This window comes from Schistocerca serialis, chromosome 2 (genome assembly GCF_023864345.2).
Source record: "Schistocerca serialis cubense isolate TAMUIC-IGC-003099 chromosome 2, iqSchSeri2.2, whole genome shotgun sequence".
Taxonomy (NCBI): Eukaryota; Metazoa; Arthropoda; class Insecta; order Orthoptera; family Acrididae; genus Schistocerca; species Schistocerca serialis.
In genome coordinates this window covers 453,401,299-453,425,018 of record NC_064639.1, presented here as the reverse complement: position 1 = coordinate 453,425,018, position 23,720 = coordinate 453,401,299, and the positions used below count along the sequence as shown (strand labels likewise).

At 42.5% G+C, this 23,720-nt stretch overlaps 1 protein-coding gene across 6 annotated transcripts in view; it reads left to right on the top strand.

Moving 5' to 3' along the window:
* The window catches only part of LOC126457335 (zinc finger protein 37-like), a 76,538-nt gene that overhangs the window by 1,625 nt on the left and 51,193 nt on the right, over positions 1–23,720 (top strand). For all 6 annotated transcript variants that reach the window (XM_050093545.1, XM_050093547.1, XM_050093550.1 and 3 more), the window contains 2 exons: positions 73–155; positions 5,711–6,236. In XM_050093545.1, the coding sequence (XP_049949502.1) occupies positions 91–155; positions 5,711–6,236 (591 nt within the window). In that variant the 5' untranslated portion in view covers positions 73–90. The remainder of the gene's footprint in view (positions 1–72; positions 156–5,710; positions 6,237–23,720) is intronic.

Sequence of the window (23,720 nt, the reverse complement as noted above, 5' to 3'; positions counted from 1 at the left end):
AAACCGTATCCCATCTTTAAATTATGATTCTCCTGGATGAATTAGTGAATTTTCAATCACTTCATTCCATAGGGCCTGCAGAATTCCTCAATGGCATCTCCAGTGGAAACACAGCACGAAGATCAGGAACATCCTGGGTTCTCAATTTCATACAGGTATATAGTGCTTCATTAATTTTGAAGCATAATAAATGCTCTTTCAGAATAGATTTAGTCTTTGTTTATTGAGAAAGTTTGTTGGGAAGTATATCTGGATGCATTACAGGAGTGTAATATGGGAACTTCATGTTTAGTTATTCCTTTAATGACGAATGGTTCTCAATTTTGCACATCAACACCTGTAATACTTCTCCTAACCAGTTTAATGTTTGTACTTCAGGTTGTGGTGCATTTTTTGAAATTAATGGAGGGGTGGCATTAAATGTAATGGTTACTGATTGGTTGTAAAGAGTGTGATGGTTAGTGTATTTAATTGTATCATAAGCATGTTTCTTTCACTTCTATTGTTTGTAAAATGAAATTAAGTGTGTTTGGTTTTCTTAAGCTGTTATATTTTGTGGATCCGTCATGGCGATTTGTCGAACTTCCAATGTTACACCAATAAGCAGATGGACTAGGTAAGATGACATTTAGAAGGCTTTGGAAGATGGTGACCTTGAATTGTTAGAGGTAGATCAAAACAGATTACATTCTTCATTGTTGTAACTACATCAACATTATTTGGCCTCGGAATTCAGGTTGTCTAGTGAGGTGATGCAAGGAAAGACACTTCCTGTGCATGAGAGGAGCAGCTTGAATCCTCTTCTGATCCTCCAAATTTAGATTTTTTTTGTGCTTCACATACGGAAATGCCAAGACCATTCCTGAAATACAGCTCAGTGCCTTCCTTTCTCCATTTACTCTCTCTCTGAAAGCTAATTTTCGGTTTCTTAAGACCTTAAAGAGAAGATTTTAAATTCACACAGCCTTCATTCGTCCCTTTCACAGTTAGTGTAATTTTGGATTAAAAAAAAGAAGGAAAAAATATTTCATCAAAGATGTAAGTCAAATATTATAAATTTCTGGGAAAGTTTTTGGTGGTCCCTATTTGGTAAATTTGCATAAATATTAATAGGAATATTATAAGAGGGTTTAAAATAGTGATGGTTCCATTACCACAATGTAACGTTCACCCATCTTTACTTTTTGAGTAGAAATAATTAAAAGAAATAATGTTGCCAACTCTCTAGTGTGGAGCTGCTAATTTTATGATACTTCAGAAGAGGCAAACCTTCCTGTTTAATGGAACATGTGGACAATGGTTTGGTGTTACCATTTGCACTGAGTGATTATTTATAGTCCTGCACCCATACAAAACATAGATGTTTAAAGGTGTCTGCCAAAGAACATTGGGCACAAATCATCTTTAACGTGGTGCATATAAATAAATATCTTGCACCAGGCACACGTAAATAATTATATAATTATTTTAGTGTATTTAGGTTTTTTAGGAAGATGGGCTGGAACTATTTTCATTTGCACTATGTGTAAGAGTGATTACTTAAATGCTGGCACATTAAACAACTCTCTATTTCCAGGTGGTGATTGCAAATTGTTATGTTTTGGTTTTAAAGTAAAATGTTAGTCGCTGCATTCACATTTGTCGGATGTTGCCTTCTGTAATTCACAAGTCGGCTGGAGGACTGGCCCATTCCATTTTTCTCACTTAGTTCTTAGTGCAACATCTACCACTGATATAATACTTTTGTGTTTTATTACTGCATATATATCATTAAAAAAAATACTTTATAGTCTCTCCAAAATTAGTTTAGGACTGACACTTCACCAGGAGCATGTGAAGGCATGGAACAGTGTTGCCACATCCTGCACAGAACGCACATGTAATCTTAAATTTCATTCAACTAACCCACACAGCGAAACTATTCATTTTATAACTCCACTGATACATTCCTGTCGCTATGACGGATTCTTGAAGTGTAGCTTTCACTGGTGCCATTTAATGAAACATCATCTCCTCCACTGAAATTTCCAAAAAGAGTGTCATTCTGCCATGCTCTGTCCATGATGCTTTGTATATGTTTGATGGGTTTCTTCCAATCTTCAGTGTGGTGTTCTGGATGGCTTCTGTTGTAAGTGCTTAGACTGCAGAGAGGGTAAATTTGTTATTATTCCTGGCAATGCAACCTTTGATTTGGGCCCATATCAAGTCTGTTGGGTTGAAATGGCAGTGGTAAGGTGATAGTCTAATGGCTGTGTACCCATGTTTTTTTGCCAGTTCGTTGATTTCGTGGAGATGGATCTGTGGCCTATAGAGAGAGATTTTTCCATAAGCTCGACCTTTTTAAAGTCATCACCTACATCGACATTAGGACGCTGAAGGCAGTCAATCATTTCCTCCTTTCTGTGTGCCGTGGTAAGTGGCTTGTCAATAACAACTGAATGGTAAGCAGCATTACTTTGAAAAATTGTTGACTGTTTTCCAAGATTTGGTATCCTTGAACCACTTTGTAAATGTAGTGTGGTTCATTTCTTCAAGGTAATCTCCTGTTTTCTTTGATTTAAAAAGCAGGAGACTATTTGAGAGAAAACCTTGCAAGGTACCTACATGGAGAAGAAAGAGTCCACTCCCCCCTTGCCAGAAGGCATCTGTCCACCTCCGCTTGGCAGCCTGATCAGAACTGACCCAAGTTTCATCAAGCCACACCACTTCGATATTTATGCTACAGATGTCCCTTAAAAATTGGCATCACCATGCAGCTATATCCTCCCTTTCCATCAACAGCTTATGTCCACAGAAGTTTCCGTAGTGAAAGCCAAGAATGTGTAAAACAGTGGACAAGGATGTGTGACTCCCTTGAAAAAGTCCTAGTCTTTAAGTTTGAATAGTAACTTCCTGAGCGTCAGATGTTCCTTCCCGCAGTAATTATTATAAATGTAATGGTGAATCTCATCCGCGGCAGATGAATAAATATTGGTAATCTGCTTCCAATATGACATTTTCCCCAGGTATGTTAGGTTCCTATGGTTCTTCAACTTCCTTTTCTTTGTCAAAAATTTTCTTCCCTATATTCACACAAATGTTTTTGCTTGTATTCAAGGCTACAGCAGTTCTATCGTTCACTTTTGTATTAGAGAGCAGCAGGCTAACATTAAGTTTTTTATTCTCAAAGTAGGCACATAACGCGCAAACCATTTCTCTTGACTGCCCTCGTATGGCAATCCCATGGCCAAGACAATGACGTCTAACTTTTCCACTTATAATGTTCGATGAACTTCCTGTTGACTTCGTTCAGTACCATATGAGGAGTAACAGAAGCAACAAATAAAAGAATAACTCTTACAACAATAAAAACTCACACACAGAAAACCATAGGAGACAATAATCACTCAGGAGAGCTACCTGGCAGCAGCTCTCCACTGCAAGGAGAAAGTGTTGTGTGGACCAATGGTTTTGCAACTTTGGGTATTTGCTGCAGCTACTGGTAGTATGGTATTGGTGGAAAGTGGCCTGGGCCTGCTGCGTGGGTTTCCCCCCCTACCACTTCTGTCCCTGCCATCAGTCCTACAGTAATTTTGGATAGACTGCAGTGGTCCAAATACAGGTTGTGACCAATACAGATACAAGGTGATATTACTGCCAATATATCGTTTACCATCTCATCTGCTCTGTTTCTAGACATTTGTCTGTGAATGTGAAAACTAAGGTGCTATGTAATTACTGTGTAAATTATGTTTTAAATCCAGGTTATGCAGTTTTCTCGAATCACGTTGTATTTGTGAAAGTTTATTGCACAGTTTTTGTTAATTTACTAAGCTATTTGCAATTACTCTAAAACTTTTAGTTCCAAGCAAAGAAACATTCTTTGACAAACTTAGGCACTTTGTTTTCTTCTTATGATTCCTGTCTAAAATGTAGTAATGTCATATGGTGCTGGCCTGTGTGGTATGTCCACCAAATGCCAATAAAACAATTTCTCTGACAAAAAAGGATAAACACCCAGAGGGACAGGAGAGTGAAAGGGAGCTTCACATTTTTGAAAGTTATCCAGTTTTATTTCATAATGAAGCCAAGACAAACTTAAATACAAGCACATTGCTGGTCCCTTGCGTCTTCTATCTACCTGGATATATGCGCTGATTCAACTGGGGTAGATATATACAGCTATTGCACACTCTCCAGTGGTAGTTGTCTCACAAATGTTGCAGATGGTTCTTGATACTGCTATATTGGGATGAAGTCAGTGACAACTTGTCCTGCATGCATTGTTTGGGGACAGATAGGGATATCTTGCTGACCAAGGGAGTATCTCAACATTATGCTGGCTGTTCACAGGCACATAAGCCATATGTTGAAAAAGGTTAACACTTGAGGATGATAGATGTTAGGGATAACACTAATGTGTCCCTACAAACTTTGCCTAAATGTAGCCTCTTCCATGGTGCTGCTGTACTCACAGACTGTGATCTGAGGTAGTGCAGAAACAAGATTCATCACGGAAAATGGTACAGTACCACTCAGCAGCAGGCCATGCTTCTAGTCACGGTACTACAGTGGTGTTAATGGCAGCCTACTCATGGGATGTTGATGTAGTAGGCTTGCTGGTCTTCAGTCAATGGGACGGGATGATATGGGGTGTTGTTGTAAGCCATTGCTTATGCTTGGATGGCAAGTGCAGATATGAAGGGGTTGCAATGTGGTTGGTGCGCACTGGGCATTTCTCCCTTCATGTGGGCAGATTTGGTTGACAAGTACCTGGATGCCTTATGTGGTTTCCCCTCCATCCCCCTTCAGTCAGACATGATGCCTCTGTCACATTCAAATGTCTGCTGTTTGCATATTGCAGAATTTGCCCAGCTGGCCGCAAGCAGGCTTAAAATGATGCCCCCCGTTCGAAACTCTATTAAATGCTGGTTTCTTTATCTTAACAAGTGTGTGGTGTTCTCCATAATCCTCCAAAATTCTTGCTAACCATCTGACGCATTGCACACTCATCATATACTCTGCCAGACTTGATGACATTACCAATAGCTTACAACACTAACACTTTGGGGCCTGTTATAACCATCACAATTGGTTGCAACTGTAGTGTTTTCATACCAACTGATGGCACTAAGTGCAACATTTACATTTACAATAGAGTATACTGTCTTAATGGGTAACAATTTTGTCAGTGGTTGTGGAACAAAAGTAAATCTGTAATGTGGATGAACTAGAATATTTAGGAAGCTTAAATGTTTACATCACATTTAGTTCTACATTGCTAGATAATTGCATAGTGTGTACAATTTAGATGACCATTGTCAGAAATCTTGACATCACTAGATGCTGTGTAACTGTGCTGTGTCTGATAATTATTGCTCTACCACGTGCCCTCTGCAGGAAAGGAAGTAAATAACATTGATTATTTGTTACTGGGCCATATGATATGAGACAAATTCCTTAGTAAACAGCCTAGAACTTACAGTAAATTTTAGCATCTCATTGTAAATGAAAATATACTGCTAAGAATTGATAGGAAAGGAACATTCACTGCTTGACAAAAGTAACATGTTGAAATTGTGATGTCTTGTTATTTGAACATACGTTTCCAAATTAAACTACTGCAGTGCACATTATTGTACCAATACTTGCAAATTGTCATTACTTCACATTCATTTTGTGCATATGCTTGTATGGTAAACGTTCAATTCACTCCACTCCTGTATTTCAGGTTAATTCAAGGAGATATCATGACACCAGATACAGAAAAAGAGCAAAACAATAGTTCAAAGACAACCCATTGTTTGATTTGCAATAGTCGTGTGGCAGTCTCCTCCAGGAACAGCTGCAATATTTTTCACAAGTACACAGTTACTTCCACAGAGAAACCAATATCGTATACTATTGGAACTGTTTTAGGGGTGGAGATGAGTGAGGACACAGTGCACAGTCACGTCATTTGTAAAAAGTGTTTCAAACTTTTTAATGAAATAGATGAAATAGAAGCAAGATTGGAGGAAGTGAAACTTGAAATAACAACAAATTATAACAAGACTTTGAAAATTCAGAGTGAAGCAGAAAAGGAAATTGTTCAGATAATTGAGGAAGATGAGGAGAACCATAAGTTGCCCCTGGGATCAGAAGATGGAAATGTTGTGAAAGCAAAAGTTTTGCCTCGAGCTCGTAAAAAGGGACCACTTAAGAAAATGAAATCAAGTCACTTAATAAACAGTGAAGAAGAATATGAACAGCAAAAGGTATGTTATAGATGGTGATATAGAAATAATTGCTCAGTGAAAGCATTATAATCTTAAGATATGCCAAGGATTACTGTTAATTAAGGAAAAACTTCATTTTTATGAACCCTAAAATCTTGATGAAATTTTATTATTCACCATAGACTGTTTCATGTAGAATACATTGTGCACTTTACAACTAGCAGTTAAGCTCATCAGTCTTTCCCTACTATCATGTGTAAACATCCTGTAACGTAAGCTATTGTTGTTAGTTATGTTAAAGCTTTTTTCTGTTACTGATGAATAATTGTCCAAAAACAGATACAAGGTAAAGTTGAGAAGTTCCCATTGCGCCAGTGAAGAAATGCACTTATTTTTTCCTGACACACTCCTTGTCTGTAACTGTTCTTGTGCATATTCCCTCCTTTAAAGTTTAGTGGTGAAAGTTTTTTGAAATATTCATCTACTCTTTGTATGGCCCTCCCACTGGAAGAAGGCATTTTAACTAGGCTGCATATTGGGCACTGCCTTTTTAGCCATTGTCATTCGATAAGTGGCTACCCCACCACTTTGTACACATTGCGGCCACGTTTTAACTGTCCGCCACTTCCTAATGGACTGCCCATTTTTTAACTGTTTACGTTCCCGCTTGGGTTTGCCGTCTGAGTTATTGGCCACTTTAGCAACTGATGCGCAGGCTGGCGACCACATTTACTTTTTATCCTCCGAAGCAATATGGCAAAGGCCATTTAATTTTTAGTTTTGGACCTCTGTTTCTGTATTGTGTATTTTTAGCCCTTTTCCCGTGTGCCTGTTTTTAGCTGTCTCTTGTTATGTCAATTGGGGTTGATGTATAGTCGTTTTTTATCTCCTCTCTGTCTTCATGTTATATAGTTTTGACTTGGGCGCATATGACCCCAGTTGTTTTCGCCCTAAAGCAAAGCAAAGCAAAGCAAAACCAAAACCAAACTACACCTTGCATAACCTTGTCTATGAACATTTTCCAGCCACAGGATTTTTTACTTGTGGAAATCAGTGAAAATCTGAAGATTTAACATCTGATGTTTAGGGCACATGTTTGAACAATTCATAATCAAATAAGATTTCCCATTGCTGAAGTACATTTGTGCTCAGGTGCTATGATCTGATGACATGTGATTATTTCCTCTTCTTTTAACTTCTCCACCTTTTATACAGGGGTCAAAAAGATTTGCATATATTTCCCAATCAGTATGTCACCCTTTCATGGTAATCAATGAGAGGAATCTTTTTTGTATCCCAGATGAATAACCATCACTGTACTTCAGAATATATTGTAACATTTCTAACCTGCCCGTGTTGCTAAAATACCTCAGTGTCACTTGATGTGATGTCTCATCCTCTGAAATTGCTTGAGTTGGTAGTATCATAGTTCAATAAGAGCTACAACATCATTGAATTAAGCTTGAAATTCTTTCACCTTTCTGCAGATTAAAACACTCTTTAGTGATCAGCTCACATGGTCTTTTTCATATTTCTATCTGTGTGTCAACAAGAATACCATCTTAGCCTTATCAGTCCTCTTTCATTAGAGATAATAATGCCAGTAAACCAAGTTAGTAACTACGTACAGTGGATTCTAGAGTGACAGTTTCTTCATAACACACTTCCGTAATGGAGTCCTATCTACAAATGACACACCTTCACCCAAACATTACAAACAACTCCCTGAGATGGTCACTGGAGTTTTACTAGTGTACTAGCACAGAAAAGTTATGTTGACTTCTGCAGGTAGACTGTGCAAAGTAAGTCTGTAAATTATTCACATTGGCTAATGGTTATCACTTGAATAATTAAGGTGAAGTTTCACACTCAGAACTTCATGTGATGGTGAACATTAGCCATGAATTTTTTCATTAAGAAGTTAACATGATGAGGTTTAACTGCAAACATTGATATAGGGACGTTGGTTTAGTGATTATTAGGTCCAAATTCACACAGAGATGTTAACTTGATAATAACTTAGGGAGGACTGGTGACATATTGTCTAATGATGGTATATGTAGACAAGTGTAAGAATTATTAATGAAATTTGTAATTACATTTCACTTTACAGTGATGATAACAGTCAAATTGAATGGACCATCTCAGTCTTATCAGGCCTCTTCCTTCAGTGTAATAATAGCAGTAAATCAAGTTAGTAACCACACACAATGGATTCTAGACAGTGACAGTTTCTTCGTAACATGCTTCCATAATGAAGTCCAAACTCGTATTGGACCAAGCAATAATTTTGTTTATTTATATGTTAGATAACTGTAAAAGTAATGATGTTTGATGTACTATCTGACTGATTCAATGCATACCTCCACAGTGGGTTTACAGAGTTCCAAATAAATTTCTCAGATCTCCAATTTTCCTAAGTCTTAATTAGTACCTTATTTGGATAATCAGATGTACTAGCTGAATTAGAAAAATTGGAACAAGAGAAGTATGTTATAAGATTAAATAAGTTCAGATGATGAAAGTCTTTTCAGGTGGGTCAAAACTTAGGTTACAAATAATTTGTTTGACGACTTCTTAGCATAAATAAAACTGCTTATTGGAAACGGGGAAATTATAGTTTTAGAATGAGTTATGTCTTTTCGGAAATAAAACAGTGAGCTCACAGTACTTTTTATAATCGCATGAACTGTGGACATAATCAGTGATTTCTCTTAAATGAAAACGTTTTCATAAGGAACTTGAGTGGGTCATTTGAATCAGTATAGCTCAACCAAACCACTGAATGATAGGTAAATCTTAATGAAAATCACCTAATGAAGAATTTTGATATCGTACATAATTATAGTACATCTGCTATTGATACATAAGATAAAAAGTTATTTAAGCAGTAATTTTGTAGCAAATAGTTACCTCACTTTGCTACATATCGGTATCACTTTTTCTGTTACTACTTTGTCTCTGTTGTGTAGTGAAGAACACGCATCTCATATACTGGAACAAAGCAGTGCACAAAATCATTTTCATTCTATTTGACATGTTCCAAACATTGCTGAGAAATTCATTTTCTCTCTTGCCTTTGGTCAACATTTAACAAAGCTGGAATCTGTTTCGCATAAAGCTGTCTTTCAGTTAATTCTGTTTGCTCGTTCTCCTTTTATAGTTGTGGCATCAGGTAGTTTGTGCGCTTTTGATTGCCGGTCATTCACGTTGTGTATTTTGTCAAAATTTCCCTCTGTTGAAGTTTTGAAATGTCTTGTGTGAGTAAGTGCAACCACATTTGAATTCAGCTACCCTTTTAACTTGAGGCAGTAGTCTCCTTGTAAACTTTCACAAACATTAGTGAATTTCTTTGTGCGATAAACTGATAACCTATCAAGCTCAAATAATTACATGATGGTATTGCATCCTTTTCATTACTGTGCAGTGTTTACCAACATTACGAAAACAAAATTTTATTACCATTAGCATAACTGCAATGCCTTGTCGATAACTTTCTACATTTCTCTCTTATGAGGTACTTCTGTGATATTTGATTTTATTGCTCCGCCATCTACAGAATCAGAACAGTAGGAAATATAAAACATATCATAACAATTTTTGTTGGCTTGTGCTTTAATTTATACAAATACATCTGTTTCATAATTAGACTGATCTGTGTTTCAAATTTGCTTTGAACTGCTGCTTAAAATGTTCCATTTATTGTGCTTCCATAAAGCATACATTGAATTTTTACAGTTATATTAATGTTTGAAGATATCTAAAACATTATTACAAAGTCAAGAGCACCCATATGATAGTTTGTGTGTGTGTGTGTGTGTGTGTGTGTGTGTGTGTGTGTGTGTGTGTGTGTGTGTGGGGAGGGGGGGGGGGCGGAGTTGTGAGTATTATTATTTTGGAAGACAAATGGTGACTAGCAACTAGCCATTAAAAACACCCAGTTCTGACTCTGTTAAATACCTGTGTAATGCCAACTTTGCAGTAATTTTCTTGAAAGAACATCACCTGACTGCACTAATTTTTTCCTGTCCGCTTTCTCTGATGTGCATCTCACTATTGTATCATCAGCATTGCCAGTGAAATTACTGTTTCTGTTAGTACTAAGCCTGGTTCTGTTCTTTTCATTTGCAGGAAAATGCTCCTGCTGAACAGTTACAGTCGTGCTTTCATTAAAAATGGGGTTAGCTGAAATTTTTGGGAGGACTCTTCTGCTCTGCTTTTTTGTACCATTGACACCACCATAACCATGAAAAACCATAATTGCAATTTGTCCATAATGTTGAGTACATAGGCTACGCATTGATTACCAAGTATGGGAAACTGTGCCTATATTCGATTTCAAGTGATGAAAGAGGAAACCTCCATCTACTACATTGGTGCTCAGGTGTTCTTAGGTCATGAGTTGCGTCATTGTCCTCTGGAAAATGTTTATAGAGAGAAGATTTCTTTCCTTTCCTCATTCTCGCTTCATTAGAAAAGGGTAACAGGAATATAGGTAATTTGTATTCTGTAAGCTTTGCAATGTCACCAATCTTTTGAAGTGGCTTGTCTTTGGAAAATTTTCAGATGTTCTACAGCTACTTTTTCACCGTGCACTTTTATGGCATTGTTCATACTAACCAAAGACAACAGCACATTCTTCTTAGACTGTTTTATGTTGCCAAAATTACAACCAGTATAACTTTGGAAGGTTCTGTTACCAATTTCTAGCACTTGGTGACAATTTATTTTCAGGTTTCTGATTATCCCTGTTGACAGACATAAGTGAATTCATTTCCGGAAAAGGTGGATGGACATTAAACCACTGGTAAATCTTTGCACAGTCTTGTACATCCTTATTTCGTCGTGTTACCCATAGATCAACGTCCTGCTTCCCATTTGAAAAAGTCACTTAGATAAACTCTTCTAATGACGAGCAGATAGCAGTTGCTCCAGGGGATCCTCCAACCTACTTTGCTAGAACTAAATCAGTTATTCCGCTTCCTTGTGTCAGACCACTCTTGATGGAGCACATCAGATTCTGCTCTGTGGCTGTATCTGACCAAACCCCTGCCCAAGGGAAAGCAATTCGATTTAGAGTGAAATAACCCTCATCTGCAAAATCCTTGGACACTTGGAAGGCTAGTTTTTAATGGTATTATATGTTGCACTTAAAGATGGGCAAATCTTATACATTGAAAAAGACCACTTGCATGAATGGTATCATTTAATTAACACTTGCAATACCAAGGGGGGGGAGGGGGGGAGTACTTAATGCCCACCTTTTGAAAAGATTGATTACTACGCATATTTTTTAAAATTTTGTAAAAATTATTTGTTGCCTTTAATGAAGTCTTCTTCCAGATTCTGTGATTTACATTTTTCGCTTAAGCTTTTCGCTTAAGCTTAGTCGGAAAATTTAAGTTTAAGGGAGGTGGTTATAAAGTCTGCCCCACTTTGTGGTAGATGTGACTTCCCACAATGGTCGTCTTACTCAATAAATAATAGCGTTAAGTGACCATAGAACACATGGAAATTATATTTCTCTTGGTTGACAGCACCAATGATCTCAACAATTCTTCATTGTTTCTTGTTCCGTGGCACTTAGTCCAGTGTTAGATACAAATGTGATTGAAAATGTAATGACAGTCACTTACTGATAGAGTACCTACAGCTGCTGAAGATGAACTCTGAGCACCTGAAACTGATGACAACACAGCTTGCAAGGTTAGTGACAGATATATTACAAGCACTGGAAAAATTTATAGCTCCTAACATCCTCACATTAGAAGACGAGTAGCTCAAAACATAGTGACGGGAAGAGAAGGCATAAGAGACGAAGACAAAGTAAGAACAATAAGAGAATCATCTGAAAAGTTTTTGTCTCCAGAAATTGTCAACATTATAATAAAGCATACCAACGAAGAGGCATTGAGGCAGAAATTACCCAAGACAGACTTGAATTCATGGCATATATAGGGCTACTTATTATTCTGGGGAAGGAAAATGACAGTATGTCATCTGTTATAGATTTATGGTCCTACACTTCAGGAAGGTTTGTTTATACTCCTAGCATAAGCCAAACCAGATTCCAGCATCTTATTAAAATAGTAAGATTTGATGACAGAGAATCGCGAAGCGATCGCAGGAGATGTGATAAGTTTGCTGCAATACGAGAAGTTTTTGATAAAACGAATGAATTACTGCCAAAAGATTATTCTGTTCGGATGCACACTGTTACTGATGAAATGTTGGCATTGTTCCGTGGCAGGTGTTCCTTAAAGATCTTCAAGAAGAAAAAAACCTGGTAAATACCATATACTTATACGCATGCTCACAGATGCTAAAACCAGATATGTTATCTGCATGGAGCCTTATGCTGGGAACAGAAATGATGATACCCAACAGTTAAATTCCCCCCTGCGGGTCCGGGGATTAGAATAGGCCCGAGGTATTCCTGCCTGTCGTAAGAGGCGACTAAAAGGAGTCCCACCCCCTCAAGGGGGTCGTTAGCGCCTGCGTCCGGAGATGGACGGTTCCACGACCTCTATTTGCGGTCATTTTGCTTTTTCACTTCTCGTTTCATCCTTCCTTTGGTTGGTTCCTTTCTTTGCTCTTTTCCACCTCACTGTCTTCCTTACTCTTTCCCTTGTCTTCTTCTCCTTGCCTTCTTCTCCTTGCCTTCTCATTGCCTTCTTCTCCTTGCCTTCTCATTGCCTTCTTCTCCTTGCCTTCTCATTACCTTCTTCTCCTTGCCTTCTCTGGTCTCCGCCTCGGCGTTTGAGACAGTCTGTCCTCTCTCTCCCTCTCTCTCCTCTTTTTCCTCTTCTTCCTTCCTCCCTGTGCGTGCCTGAAGGCCGACCCATGCGTTCGCACGCGTAGCCGGTGACGGGGTAACGCGTAATTCCCCGCCCGGGGTAGACATGTAAGGCACGCACGTACCCCCTGGTAAAGGCCAGGCCCAGGGAGGGGTGATTGCCTGAGCTGATACCTTCTGACCATGCCGACTGGTCCCTCCGTCTGTTTCTCGGGAGGTGTGACCTGAGGTGTAAACATTCACCTAAGGCGGGAGTGCCCTCTGAGAGGGTCCCCACAAGGAAGGAGCGCGCCATCGGAGACGCTGGCAATCATGGGGGATTCCTCCACAATGGATTTCACTCCATCTGTCTCGACTTCTGCCCAAAAACGGAAACGTGACCAGCCACCAGTGACAAAAGTACTACCGCCTGCCCCACAGTTCCTCGTCGTTTCTCGATCTGAGGACGGAAAGGATTTTTCCTCTGTCAACCCTTTCGTTATCCAGAAGGGTGTAGATGCCATAGCCGGATCTGTCAAATCTTGTACCAGGTTGCGTAACGGTACCTTATTACTAGAAACAGAGAGCGACTTTCAGGCACAAAAACTGCTTCGGGCCACACTCCTGTACACGTTCCCTGTGCGGGTGGAGGCTCACCGAACTTTGAATTCATCTCGTGGTGTGGTCTATACTAGCTCCCTCGACGGATTGACTGATGAGGAGATTCAATCATTCCTCGCTGAGCAGGGCGTGACGGCTGTCCATAGGGTCATGAAAAAGGTCAACAATGACCTTGTACCGATCCGGACACTTTTCTTGACCTTCGATAGTGTTAAGCTGCCATCGCGCATCAAGGCGGGCTACGAGGTTATTTCTGTTCGCCCCTATGTCCCAACACCTACGCGCTGCTACCAGTGTCAGCGTTTCAATCACACTCGACAGTCTTGTTCCAATGCGGCTAAGTGTGTCACTTGTGGCAGGGATGCCCATGAGGGTGACTGTCCACCTCCGTCTCCTCATTGTGTGAACTGTCAGGGTGACCATGCCGCATCCTCCCGCGACTGTCCTGTCTATAAGGAAGAACGCTGTATCCAAGAAATTCGGGTCAAAGAGAAAGTGTCCACCTCGGCTGCTCGCAAGTTATTGGTTAGTAGGAAGCCCACGCTGCTCCCAGCGGGGAAATACAGTACTGTCCTCGCCTCTCCTCGGACTACCAGGGAGGTGGCAACCCAGACATGCGATCTGACCTTTAGCACCACGGTCGTCCGTTCGGCCAGTGCTAAGATCGCCCGGTCGACGTCTCGTCTTCCTCCCGTCACCCCTCAGACACAAGCACCTTCATCAGCTTCTGCCAAGACGAAGAACCAGAAGTCAGATGCACGGGCCTTCAAGAAGGAACCGTCCCGTGCAGACTTCCTACATACCTCGACCTCCCAGCCTTCGACCAGTACTTCCACCAAACGTCCTTCCAAGAAGGCTCATAGGAAGCACAGTTCTCCTTCTCCGCCACGGCGCATTTCTTCTCCTGCGCCACCCAGCGGTTGCCGCCCCAGGCCGTCATCCGTTTCGCCTGGCCGCACCGCTGGTAGCCGAACATCTGGCCGTTCACTGGCGGAGGAAGCTCCCCCTCCCGGCCATCTTCCCACGATGGCCGATGAACCTATGGACCCAATGGACGATGACTGTCCGCCTACTGATAGCGGCGGCAGTGCTCGCTCGAAGCCAGGCCCTCAGCGGCCTTCGAGGTGACCCCTTCTTTCATCTTCCTTTCTTCTTACGATGGCACTTATTCACTGGAATATTCGCAGCATTCGCTCCAACCGAGAGGACTTGAAGTTGCTGCTCCGCTTGCACCGTCCGCTTGTCATAGCCCTCCAGGAAACGAAGCTACGCCCATGCGATCAAATTGCCTTGGCACACTACACCTCTGTGCGTTTTGACCTACCCCCTGTGGTAGGTATCCCGGCTCATGGAGGGGTCATGTTGCTGGTCCGGGATGATGTTTACTACGATCCCATCACATTGCACACCGGCCTGCAGGCAGTTGCCATCCGCATTACTCTCCCCACTTTTACATTTTCCATTTGTACCGTTTACACTCCATCGTCATCTGCCGTTACCAGGGCAGACATGATGCAACTTATTGCTCAGCTACCTGCACCATTTTTGTTAACTGGAGACTTCAATGCCCACCATCCCCTTTGGGGCTCTCCAGCATCCTGCCCGAGGGGCTCCCTGTTAGCAGACCTTTTCAACCAGCTCAATCTTGTCTGCCTCAATACTGGCGCCCCTACTTTTCTTTCGGACACATCTCACACCTATTCCCATTTAGACCTCTCTATATGTACTCCCCAACTTGCACGCCGGTTTGAGTGGTATGCACTTTCTGATACATATTCGAGCGACCACTTCCCGTGTGTTATCCATCTCCTGCAGCATACCCCCTCTCCGTGCTCCTCTAGTTGGACCATCTCCAAGGCAGACTGGGGGCTCTTCTCTTCCAGGGCGACCTTTCAGGATCAAACCTTCACGAGCTGCTATCGTCAGGTCGCACACCTCACGGAAGTCATTCTCGCTGCTGCTGAATATTCCATCCCTCACCCTACTTCTTCTCCACGTCGCGTACTGGTCCCCTGGTGGACTGCAGCATGTAGAGACGCTTTACGTGCTCGTCGACGTGCTTTACGCACCTTTAAACGCCACCCTACAGTGGCGAATTGTATCAATTATAAACGATTACGTGCTCAGTGTCGTCGTATTATTAAAGAAAGCAAGAAAGCCAGCTGGGCTGCTTTCACAAGCACCTTCAACAGTTTTACTCCTTCTTCTGTTGTCTGGGGTAGCCTGCGCCGGCTATCTGGCACTAAGGTCCACTCACCAGTTTCTGGCTTGACGGTCGCGAATGACGTCCTTGTGGCCCCGGAGGATGTCTCCAATGCCTTCGGCCACTTTTTTGCCGAGGTTTCGAGCTCCGCTCATTACCACCCTGCGTTCCTCCCCCGCAAACAGGCAGAGGAGGCTAGGCCACCTAACTTCCGCTCCTCGAATCGTGAAAGTTATAATGCCCCATTCACCATGCGGGAACTCGAAAACGCACTTGGCCGATCACGGTCCTCCGCTCCAGGGCCTGATTCTATTCATATTCAGATGCTGAAGAACCTTTCTCCTGCGGGTAAAGGTTTTCTTCTTCGTACTTACAATCGCATCTGGATTGAGGGACATGTTCCCGCATGCTGGCGCGAGTCTATTGTTGTCCTGATTCCTAAGCCGGGGAAGGACAAGCACTTGCCTTCCAGTTATCGACCCATCTCGCTTACCAGCTGTGTCTGTAAAGTGATGGAGCGAATGGTTAACTCTCGATTGGTTTGGCTGCTAGAGTCTCGACGCCTACTTACCAATGTACAATGTGGATTTCGTAGGCGCCGCTCTGCTGTTGACCATCTGGTTACCTTGTCGACCTTCATTATGAATAACTTCTTGCGGAAGCGCCTGACCGCAGCTGTGTTCTTTGATTTGGAGAAGGCTTACGACACCTGTTGGAGGGCGGGCATTCTCCGCACCATGCATACATGGGGCCTTCGCGGTCGCCTCCCTCTTTTTATTCGTTCTTTTTTAATGGATCGACAGTTCAGGATACGTGTGGGTTCTGTCCTGTCAGACACCTTTCGGCAGGAGAATGGGGTGCCACAGGGCTCAGTTTTGAGCGTCGCTCTCTTCGCCATCGCGATCAATCCAATAATGGATTGCCTCCCAGCTGATGTATCAGGCTCCCTTTTCGTGGACGATTTTACCATCTATTGCAGCGCGCAGTGTACACGTGTCCTGGAGCGCTGTCTTCAGCGTTGTCTTGACCGTCTTTACTCCTGGAGTGTCACCAATGGCTTCCGTTTTTCTGCCGAGAAGACGGTCTGTATTAACTTCTGGCGCTACAAAGAGTTTCTCCCACCGTCCTTACGACTCGGTCCCGTTGCTCTCCCAATCGTGGAGACAACAAAATTTTTAGATCTTACATTTGACAGGAAACTTAGCTGGTCTCCACATGTGTCATATTTGGCTGCCCGTTGTACCCGTTCTTTAAATGTCCTCCGTGTTCTCAGTGGTATGTCGTGGGGAGCGGATCGAACCGTCCTGCTTCATCTATATCGGTCGATCGTCCGCTCCAAGCTGGATTATGGGAGCTTCGTATACTCCTCTGCACGGCCATCCATCTTACGCCGCCTCAACTCCATACAACATCGGGGTTTACGACTTGCGATCGGAGCGTTTTATACTAGTCCCGTAGAGAGTCTTCATGCTGACGCTGGCGAATTGCCACTCACCTCACCTACCCAAAAGAGGTTACCCCCGGTTCGGTCTACCACTTCGTTCAAAGTTCATCAATATGACCTTCATTTATACAGATGGCTCAAAGACCAATGACGGGGTCGGGTGTTCTTTTATTGTCGGCGCACAAAGTTTCAAATACCGGCTCCATGGCCATTGTTCGGTCTTCACAGCTGAGCTCTTTGCCCTCTACCAGGCTGTTCTTTACATCTGCCGCCACCGACATTCTGCTTATGTCATCTGCTCCGATTCACTGAGCGCCATCCAGAGCCTCAGTGATCCGTATCCGGTTCACCCTTTCGTGCACCGGATCCAACGCCGGTTCACCCTTTCGTGCACCGGATCCAATGCTCTCTTCAGCAGCTGGTGGACGTTGGTTCTCCGGTTAGCTTTATGTGGGTCCCTGGCCATGTCGGTATCCCTGGGAACGAAGCTGCAGATGCCGCGGCCAAGGCTGCGTCCTCCAGCCTCCGACAGCTTCTTGTTGTGTGTCTTCATCAGATTGTAGCAGGGTAATTTGTCGGCGCATTTTATCGCTGTGGCATGCCGATTGGGCTGCACTTACAGACAACAAGCTTCGGGCCTTGAAACCTCTTCCCGCGGCTTGGACGTCCTCCTCCCGCCCTTCTCGGCGGGAGGAGGTTGTTTTGGCCCGGTTACGCATTGGCCACTGCCGGTTCAGTCATCGCCATTTGCTGACGGCTGCGCCGGCGCCGTTCTGCCCATGTGGGCAATTGCTGACGGTCCGCCACATTTTAATGTCCTGTCCTGATTTTAACACACTGCGTCTAGATCTTAACCTACCATGTACTTTAGAAGCCATTTTAGCGGATGACCCACGAGCAGCTGCTCGTGTTCTTTGTTTTATCCATTTGACAAACCTCTCTAAGGACATTTGATGATGCTGTTTTTTAATCCTATGCCTGTCAGTCTGTCTTTTATCGTGTTTTCCCTTTTAGTTGTTGTTTTAAACTTGTGCCTCGCGGTGCATTCTTAACGTTATCAGGGCGCTAATGACCATTGAAGTTGTGCGCCCTAAACCCAAAAAAAAAAAAAAAAAAAAAAAAAAAAGAGAGAGAGAGAGAGAGAGAGAGAGAGAGAGAGAGAGAGAGAGAGAGAGAGTTAAATTCCACTGCAGCTGTGGTCAAATGCCTGATGGTTCCTATACATAATTCAGGGTGAAATGTCACCACAGACAGATATTACACTTCAATTAATTTGGCTGAAGATCTATGGAGGAATTGCAAACTAACTCTCATGGGAACATTACAGGCTAATAGGAAACATATACCTAAAGAACTGAAAGATATCTCAAGACGAGAATTATATTTTAGTAAACTGGCTTTCAGTGATACTAGTACTGAAAATATTCCAATCACAATTATTTCTTATATCCCCCGTGAAAAGCCCAAAAAGAAATCTGCTGTTTCTGTCATCTCAACATCATGACCCTAAGGAGAAAACAGTTATAAATTTATATTATAAAGAGACTAAAGGTGGCATTGACATGATAGATCAAATGGTGAGGAAATATTCAGCTAAGAGGGCGGCAAGAAGGTGGCCACTGTCTGTTTCCTATTCTCTTGTGGACATAGCAGTCATAAATAGTTATACACTATTTTTGTTCAACTTCCTGGACTGGAATAAGAAAAAAACCTAGTAAGTGATGACTTTTACTTAAAGAACTGACCCTGCAGCTCACGAAACCATACATTGAAGAAAGGGCTACAAAAATTGCAGGACTACCCAAGCCTGGAGTTTCAAGTATGGAGGGTATTCTTGGACAGAAAATCGAACAGAACTTCGGTGCAAAGGAAGCTTATGGAGGTAAAGGTAGATGTCGTTTGTGTGTTAGTGAAAGCTATTCAAAAGCAGAAAAGTACAACGAAGTGAACAAAACAACAATAATAATCAGCAACAATTGTAAGAGATACACATGTGGTAAACACAGCAAAAATCTGTTGTATGCTCCAAGTGTGATGTAGATTCCAAAGGAAGTGGTAAATAATTCTTCTCGCAAAACTGTGTTATCTACCTAAGCTATCTGTATATTACCTCAAGTTTTTGTAATGTTTTTTTAATTATAGTGAAGTGTACTTCAATAGTACTATGAGTTTCAATAGTAATTTTTATCAAGATAATTAGACTTAGTAAACTTAAAGGACGAAGTTAGTGGAAGATATGAAATGCATTTTTGAAAACAGTTTTAAAAGAAATGTTCAGGTTCTGGATCGTGACTGTGACAAATTGAGCCTCTGGATGTTTTTTTTTTTCCATGCCTATAAAACATATTAGTACACCATCTGCAGCTATGCCTTAAAGGATAGCCAGTTTCACGATGAGCTTCACGACAAAGGGTATTGGTTCTCATCATCCCATTACACCAATATGATTTTATATGCATTCTTCAAGAGTGGATACCTAGCTGAATGTCCTGCACTATTTGTAATCCTTGGGAGTTTGCCTTCGATCTTGATAGTGTGAAACTTTGTGATCGTTGTGGTGCACCATTTTTCATTATTTGTTAATGATTTCTTTTGAACATTTCTTGAATGTCGGCAATCTCCATTTTGTGAAGTGTAACACATGCACCCCATAAAAAGTTGATCTCTACAGCTCTTCGGCACTCATTTTCTTTTGCCTTCTTGATGCACATCATGAGTCATTAGCAGCTAATATTTTTCCTGTCATAATTGTTAATACAACACTTTTATATGAGCCTTACTAAAGATTGAACTTGAGACCTCACACTCAAAGATACAAGGTGAGGAATAGCCCCCCCTCCCCCCCCCCCCCCCCCCTTCCCAGTACTTGGTTTGTTTTAGGATGGACAGGGATTCCTTTTCCACTACAAAGCCTTTGTTCTTTGTTTATTATGTCAAGGACAAGTTTGAGGAAGAGGCAGCAATTTCAAAAATAAAAAGTGACTCCATTCTGCTTAAAATGGTCTCCCCCACTCAGTCACAGGCACTGCTCACATGTTACAAGGTAGGGGATATTCCCTGTCACTTTAACCCACCATAAAAGTCTGAATATGGTACAGGATATCCTTTTCCACTGAGATCTCCTTTTACAGACGGATGATGATTTGTATGCTGCTTTGGAGCAAACAGGTTTGCATTTTGTCTGTCATGTCCAGCAGGGACCGAAGGTCAACAGAGTGGATACTGGAGCCTTCACCTTGGCCTTTGAAGGTGACTCGTTGCCTAAGAAGGTCAAGATGATGATGTATCACTAAGATGGCAAGTCATATATTCCTCCTCCCATGCTGTGCTAAAAATGCATGTGATTCTTTCTGTTGCAGTGCCACCCCTGTCTGTAGGTATTGTGGCCATCAGTTGCATAAGATCCTTGTGCTCCTTTCCCATCTGTGTCAGCTGTGGGGAGCACCATCCTATTGTTCAACAGACTGCACCATATTGAAAGGCAAAAAGAATATCCAGGAATACAATACACTAGATTGTTTTGCATATCAAGAAGCCAAGAAGAAATAACATTGCCTACATGTATGCAATGATGTACATTGGTGCTACAACATCATCATCCTCTTCGGAGAGTGTGCCATTGCCTTTTGTGTATTCTATGTCTGGGCCCCAGGGCTGCCTGACTACACTGGCTTCCTCGATGGTTTGGCATCCTCCTCCTATGACTTCCCCCACACCTCCTTTGGAATTGTCGACTCCATATCTGCTGGGGGCACCAGCCCCAACCTACAGCTAGAGAAGTAATGAGCTCTTACAGCACCCCTTACCAGGAAGGGATCCTGTGGGACATTTCCTTCCCAGAACTGTGCTAACCTACAACCAGATGCCAGTCAGTGGCTGGAGGAGCCACATGTTACAGGTCATATAACTTCATGTTCATCCTGTGCCCCAGAATCTGGGGCAGGCATGCCCTTGCAGAAGTCTAAATCGTTGAAGGGCAAGTAGTAGTCCTCCAAAAAGGAGGTGGTTCTGATGGCCCCCTGGCTGCCATTCCCCAAATGCTCCACCTCTGATGCAGCATTCCTGGTGGCCCATTCACAACCAGTGGCAGTAGGCAGCACTGAGGCCTGACCTGCTTCCTCGGTCCATTCACAAACCCACAGGATACTGATAGTGTGGTGCTCCAGTGGAACTGTAGTGGTTTCCTCCAGGAAACTTCTTTCCCAGCAGTGTGGACCCCTACCCTCTGTGGCTATTGGGGCTATTTTAAGAATCACACTGACTAAAAGAGCATCGGGCAGTGTTTGCACATACATTCTAGACTCTCTACAGTAAACACACCTATGGAGACTGTGGTTGTTTGTGTGACGACTTCTCTGGAATTTACCGTCTGTCACATGTATCTCAGTTCCAACGATGAAGTGTCCCAGAATGCATTGCCTGCAATGTTTTCTCAGCTCGCTCCACCCTACTTAATATTTGGTGACTTCATTGCCTGCAACCATATGTGGGGTGGAACTGTGACCACTGGTCACAGTAAAGCTGTCAGAAATTGCTTGCAGAGCTTGATCTTGGCCTCTGGAATACCAGTTTTTGCACACACTTCAGTGTGCCATATGGCTCTTATTCACTCATTGGCCTTTCCATTTTGAGCCCAGATATTCTCCCATCGAACCGCTGGAAAGTTCATGATGACCTGTGCAATAGTGATCATTTTCCCATCGTTTTGACCCTCCGTTGGCATCACTCGCCTGGGGATCCACCCAGATGGACTCTCTTTGAAGCTGACAGGGACACTTTCATGATTGCCATTGCCCTTCACAACCTGTCTCATAGAGATATCAATGCAGTTGTCCAGAGCACAGCTGCAGCCATTCTATTTTCAGCTGTCTCATTGATCCCCCTCACCAGAAAATAGTACCTTAGTGGACCCCCAAAATCACCATAGCCATTAGAAATTGCAGGTGGACTCTCCAAATCTGTATGCCATACCTGTTGATGGAGCATTTCATTGCCTTTAAACAGCTCCGTGCCCAGGTCCACTACCTCATTAAAATGACAGTAACAAGAATTCTGGGAGAGGTATGTTGCTACCATTGGACCCTGTACCCCTCCTTTGCAGACTGGGGTGAAAATTTGACACCTCTGTCGACACCAGTACCTCACAGGTATACCTGGTATCTCTATGAACGGTAATGTCCACACTCATCCAGGTGCTGTAGCCCAACATTTTGCTTTTCATTATGCTCGATCCTCTGCATTTGAGAATTATCGGCCTGCATTTTGTGTCCTCTAACAGCTGGTATAGATACTGCCATTACCGTATGCTGCACGTCAGCTGGAACCTCATAATACCCTGATCAGTGAGTGGGAATTCCTGTGTCCTAGTCCTTTGCCCTGATGTGGCTCCAGGACCAGACCATATCAACAGCAAAATGATCCATTATCAGTGGATTGCCAATGTCGCATTCCTACCCTTTCAACCATGTCTGGAGCGAATGTGAGTTCCTGTTTCAGTGGTGAAAAAGGGTGATTGTCCCAGTACTGAAATCGAATAAATACCACCTTGAGTTGGACAGTTATTGCCCATTTAGCCTCACTAATATTCTCTGCATGTTGCTTGAATGTATGGAGAGTTTCAGTCTTCTGGATCTGTCCCAGGGTAGTTTTCACCAGGTCAGTTTTACTGCTGACTATTAGGTCTGCCTGGAGTCTTCTATTTGTTCAGCTTTCGTCTGGCGTCAACATCTTATTGCTGTCTTCTTTGAAATGCATAGGGCTTAAGAAACCACATGTCATCATCACATCTTCGCTACCCTCCATGAGTGGGTCTCTGGGGCCAATTCCCAATTTTTGTCTGAACTTCCTGTCTTGCTGTACTTTCCAGGCTCAGGTTGATGCTTCCCACAGTACTCCCCTTACACAAGAGATAGGGACCCACAAGGCTTTGTATAGAGTGTGCCACCATTTCTAGTGACTGTCATTGATCTAGCTGTGCCTGTGGGGTAATGTCACCCTCTCTGTGTACTCATGACTTTTGAATCTACCGGTGTTCCTCAACTGCGAATGAAGCTGAACGCCATCTGGAAGGTGCCATATGAAAGACACAGTCCTTGACTCTCACCAGTGATTTCCATTTTCCACTGCCGAGACATATGCTGTGCATTTCTGTTGCCATTGTATTGTCCATGTCCAACCAGAACTCATCTCGAGGACCGATTGCTGAATGTGCTGGAGTCTTATCATTTTTTGGGATTGGCCTTTGATGTCAGATTTACGTGGATTGCCCTTCTTTGCCAACTTAAGCAGACGTACTGGTCGCACCTTAATACCCTTCACTGTCTCAGCAAAATCAGCTGGGGTGTAGACCATTATACATATTTGTGGCTCTGCAAAGCTCTGCTTCTATCGCATCTTGATTAGCACTGCCTTCAACACTGTGGATGCTGGACTCTATACATCATTGTGAGGTCCAACTTGTGACAGGTACCAAGCAAGGTG